General features: G+C 39.5%; 1 protein-coding gene across 1 annotated transcript; it reads right to left on the bottom strand.

Annotated features, from left to right (window-relative positions):
- Positions 1 to 278: 278 nt before the first annotated feature.
- On the bottom strand, positions 279 to 1218 carry LOC136392948 (olfactory receptor 13C9-like). Its single transcript, XM_066365638.1, is given in 3 exon segments — positions 279 to 655; positions 658 to 1110; positions 1113 to 1218. Coding segments are annotated over 3 exon segments (936 nt in total).
- Positions 1219 to 5267: the final 4049 nt, after the last annotated feature.

The following is a 5267-nucleotide window of genomic DNA, read 5'->3' as shown; positions in this document are numbered from 1 at the left end:
TAGTGTAACTTTTTTGTCTGCACATTTCTCCCTATTACACTCTCCCTCCTCTTGCCCTCACAATCACACTTATCTATAACAACAACAATCATGACTCTGCTCATCAAACACTGAAGTTTACCTACTTCCATTCTGCACCACACCGAATAAGAATATTTTGGAGCTTGAAAGCATTGGGAAATAAATGTGACACAGCAACAAGAACCTATCTATTTGACTCTGATTTACCTCACTGATTTCCTCATTGTGATTATAAAAATTACCTGTCCCTTTCCCATTCATTTATTAAATACTTTTCTTCTAAGAAGGTGTTTTACTGCCTCCTTCACATCCTTGTTTCTAAGACTGTAGATTAAAGGATTCATCATGGGAGTAACCACCCCATAAAACATGGATATAAATTGGTCAGTAGCATCCAAATCATCTGAATTGAGTATCTGTTTAGACTTGGGTTTCATGTATACGACGAGAATGGTCCCATAGAATATTATCACCACAGTCAGATGGGCTGAAAAAGTGGAGAAGGCTTTGTGTCTCCCCTCAGAAGTGTGGATCTTGAGGATGCTTGAAATGATTAAAGAATATGAAATGACAATCAAGAGTAGGGGCATCAATGCGAACAATGTCGTTGTCACTGGCATGATGAACTCATGTCTGAGATGTCAGCACAAGCCATTTTCATGTCAGCCAGAATTTCGCAGGAGAAATGATTGATGACATTATTCTGGCAAAAGGTCAACTGTACCACAAAGGTAGTTTGCACTGCAGAGTTGATAACCCCTGCAACGCAGGACACAGCTGCCATAGGCACAGAGGAATTCTTGCTCATGACAACAAGGTATCTCAGAGGGTTGCAGATCGCCATATACCGGTCAAAGGCCATCATGTCCAAAAACTCAGTTGTTCCCATCGCCAAGCCAAGGAACATCTGCACTGCCCAGCCAGAGAAGGAGATGGTCTTTCCTTCTGAGAGGAGGCTCTCTAGCACATAAGGAATAGTGGTGGTAGTAAAGCAGATGTCCAAGAAGGAGAGGTTCCCCAGGAGGAAGCACATAGGGGTGTGAAGGTGGGCATCCAAGATGCTGATTAAAATAAGGGTGCCATTGCCCAGAGGATGACCACATACATTAGCACAAAAATGAGTAGCTCAAGCCTTGGGTAACTAGACAGCCCCTTTAAAAAGAATTCCAGCAGAATGATCTGATTTTCCCATTCCATGTTACTTTTCTCTTTTACCTGTAAATATTCGAATAATATTTTAAAAACAATCATTTTTTTACTATGGGAACTCCAAGTTTACCAATGCATACATATGAAAATTGCCATGATCCCAATGAGAAGAATGAAAAGAGAAAATAGGGAAGAGGAAGAAGAGGAAAACAGGCAAGAGAGTGAACAATTAAACAATACAGAAAGAGAAGTATGAAGAAGAAGCTATTGCATCAATTACTCTTTCTGCACCAGCAACTTTATGAGATTTTATTCATACTTTCCCTCACTTAAGCCCCACAATCATTATTATTTTAAAAATAAGTAATTTAAGTTAAACTAAGAGTTTATTTTAGCCTGAAGACATACAATTAACATGGAGCAAAGCCCAGGCTCAAATTCAAGCTGGCTTGTCTTCCATAATTATCTGGTTCTTTAATGAACTATAAAAGCAATTTAAACTGCATTATGTCAGAGATTGGTGTAGTTAACTTGTAAAGGCAACCTAACTCCTAAGTCAGGGACACTCATCGGTAACCCACTGCATATTAAAACACTAAAAGAGAGCCCTGGCCGGTTGGCTCAGCGGTAGAGCGTCGGCCTAGCGTGCGGAGGACCCGGGTTCGATTCCCGGCCAGGGCACATAGGAGAAGCGCCCATTTGCTTCTCCACCCCTCCGCCGCGCTTTCCTCTCTGTCTCTCTCTTCCCCTCCCGCAGCCAAGGCTCCATTGGAGCAAAGATGGCCCGGGCGCTGGGCATGGCTCTGTGGCCTCTGCCTCAGGCGCTAGAGTGGCTCTGGTCGCAATATGGCGACGCCCAGGATGGGAAGAGCATCGCCCCCTGGGGGGCAGAGCACCGCCCCTGGTGGGTGTGCCGGGTGGATCCCGGTCGGGCGCATGCGGGAGTCTGTCTGACTGTCTCTCCCTGTTTCCAGCTTCAGAAAAATGAAAAAAATAAAAAAATAAAAAAAAATAAAAAAATAAAAAAAACACTAAAAGAAATATGTCAATCGAATGGGAGAACAATCAGCAATAAACCCAAGCCATGTCTACTAACTGCCTGTTTGCCCAGAAAACAGGTGCAATGTGTGTGAAATCCAATTATACGAAGTCTTTTTGTCTCTAAGTAAAAATTCTTTTTTGGGGGTGAGATATAGAATAATTTTTTATTTCCTAAATTATTATACAGCAAAATTGATTCTGTCTATTTTAGTATACAGTCCTATGAATTTAAAAACATAAATACATCTTATAACTATCACCATAATCAAGACGTGGAATTCTTCCATCACCCTACAATCTCCACTGTGCTAGCTCTTTATAGCCACCCCTTTCGTCCACTCATAAATCCTGGCAAAGATGAATATTTTTTTATACCTACAGATTTGCCTTTTCCAGAATGTCATATAAATGGAAATACATGAACCATTGGTTGTGGAACTGGAGGAACATGTGAGTAGGTTTGGTGCCCGTGTATTTGTTTTTACTTGTTGGCCAGTACGAGTCTAGAATAAAGGAAAATGGCCCACCAGTTCTTGGCTCAATTGTTTCTTTACAATCTGTCTGAATTAAATGCCAACCTAAGCCTGCACGGGCCGGGCGGCTGTGACGGTGGCCGCAGCTACTGGCCTTACATGGGAAAAGGTAGCTTTTGCATTCAAAGATACTAACTCATAAAATCTCAGGCCATTCCTTTCCATTTTTCCTCAGAAATAGTATTTCCCCACCTGCCCCCCCCCACACACACACTAATCTCCAGCAACATCATTGTTAATGGACAGAGTCCATGGAAAGTGCTCTAATTCATTCACAAAACAAATAGGCACTTAACATGTAGACTATTCCTCCTTATCCATGAAAGTTGGCAGAAATTCTAGATCTAAATTAAATCCTTTGGACATATTTCAAGTAGCTTCTAATTATGTACATCTATATAATTATTACAATTACATAATTATATAATTATGTGCCTCTATATAATAATTGGACATTATTAGGGTACTTCTCTTTTCATCCTATTTTGTCCTTATTTCAATAAATTCAACCTTTTATACTTTGAAATTCTTTTGTACCATAAAGAATTCTTATACTCTGAATTCCAGATCACCTTCTTAATGCTAGCCACCCAAATCCCAATTCCCTAGTAAATGATCACTGAAAAGCAATTTTGCTTTGTCTCAGAAAGCAAGCTTACTTTGCCTATTAAAAAGAACTTGGATATTTTTAATGAAATTGAGGTTTTTACTGACATGCAGTAAATGTGCTTTAGAACAAATCTTTCTACACAAATGTTCTATAACCAAAAGAAAACTTTTAGCGGGAAGTCACAGAATGTTAAAGGTGATACAATAGAATAAATACAACTACCCCCCTGCAGCCCCAAACCAGAGGAGTAGGCAGCTATCAGGTTTGGGAAACATCCTGTGGGGTGGCTTTCACAATTAACAGGAAGCTCAAACACCATGCAACAAGAGGGCGCGTTGCAAGTTTGTGCTGCAGAATCAGCTACGTGGGACTCGACCTCCTGTTTTCCCCCTTTGCTTCTTCCCAATCCTATCCTGTCTGGGGCCTCCACTTGAGAAAAACTGCAGCTTCAGTTCACACTGATCTACTCTGTCCCCACTGAAAGCCTTTTGTCAGAGGGTTAGATCAATGACAGGCCTCTGGATTTGTGTAGAAACACACAGACACTTTATATGGTTTCTATGGGGATTCAACCTGTCTATGGCCAGCAATAACCTTAGGGCTAGGGTCCCTCATCCATGTTCCCTCTGCTTACAAGGCCAGTAATTAGCTCTGTGACCTGGGGCAATTTACATAACTTCTGACTCAATATCCTTACCTATAACAGAGGATTTTAATAGCATCATTGTGGTGTTCTTGAGAGAGTAAATAAAACAATTCTGTAAAGCACCTAGCATATGGTAAGCACTATTTTGGTTCCCTTCATTTTCCTTTGACTTATTCTTTTTTCAAGTTCTTTTCTATTTGTCCCTAGTTTTATGCTCTTAACAAGAGTACCTTTAAATTTTTACAATCAAGCCTGTTTAGCTATCTGGTCTCTTCTTACCCAACTAACCTACTACTTCTCATCACATTTATGGTATGTCATGGATGTACATTATACTACACTCCATTTTGTAGTAAGAGTAACTACAGCAAAGGCCAATGCCATTGAAAACAAGGAATTCAATGTGTTGACATTATTTTAAAGAAAGGCTATTTCATTCATCTAAAAGTTAAATGAAAGTGAGTGTATGTGTGACAGATATCATGTCTAAAGTTACCATAGGAATACAATACCAACATGAAAAAAAAATAATTAAAAGTGCTCAAAACAATTCCCAAGATACCCCTGCAAACATAAATAGAAAAGTCAAAATTCTATCCTGTTAGCTAAGAACTCATTGTTCCTCTTCATTTCCATTTTACACAGATCCAAAGATGTATTCAAGAACAAGTAGTAAAGGTTTCCAAATAGCACCCCCAAGTGGAGCGGCTCCAAGACAGGGACCAGCTGCCCATGATCAGCACTGGACAAACGTTTGCTAACTGAACCAAAGAGAACTGAATTAGTGCTATATGGTATATTGTTACAGAATCAAAGCTTTGGTGACACCAGCCTACTCTACATTCTGGGCCAGGAGTACAAGTCTATTGCCTATTGTAAAGCAACCTCATTGGACCAGTGAGAAATGACACCACTAGACATGTAGGCACTTGTATTACACTAAGGACTAGTAAACTACATTCTGACTAAATGCATCTTTATTTCCTGTAGGATAAATTCTAGACTTAAATCTCTATCTTTTCATACAGATATTTAAACTACTTTGTATTTCAAATTATTCATTTGATCATATTGGTCTATTTTTCTTTTATTTTCTTACTATGTCCAAGAAAATTTTCTTAGAATTTTTTTAGTCCTATTCTCTGTAGACTCTTTAAGGTAAGAAATATTCTTTATCCCAAAACACATGGCCTATTTCAACTCAGTTCAATGGACTGACATCCCCTTGGATTTGTGTTATTAGAATGTTTTCAGCAATTACCTCTGA

Source organism: Saccopteryx leptura, chromosome 2, assembly GCF_036850995.1.
Source record: "Saccopteryx leptura isolate mSacLep1 chromosome 2, mSacLep1_pri_phased_curated, whole genome shotgun sequence".
In the NCBI taxonomy this organism is placed as follows: domain Eukaryota; kingdom Metazoa; phylum Chordata; class Mammalia; order Chiroptera; family Emballonuridae; genus Saccopteryx; species Saccopteryx leptura.
Note: the sequence above shows the minus strand (reverse complement) of the source record. Positions and strands in the feature narration are given on the sequence as shown.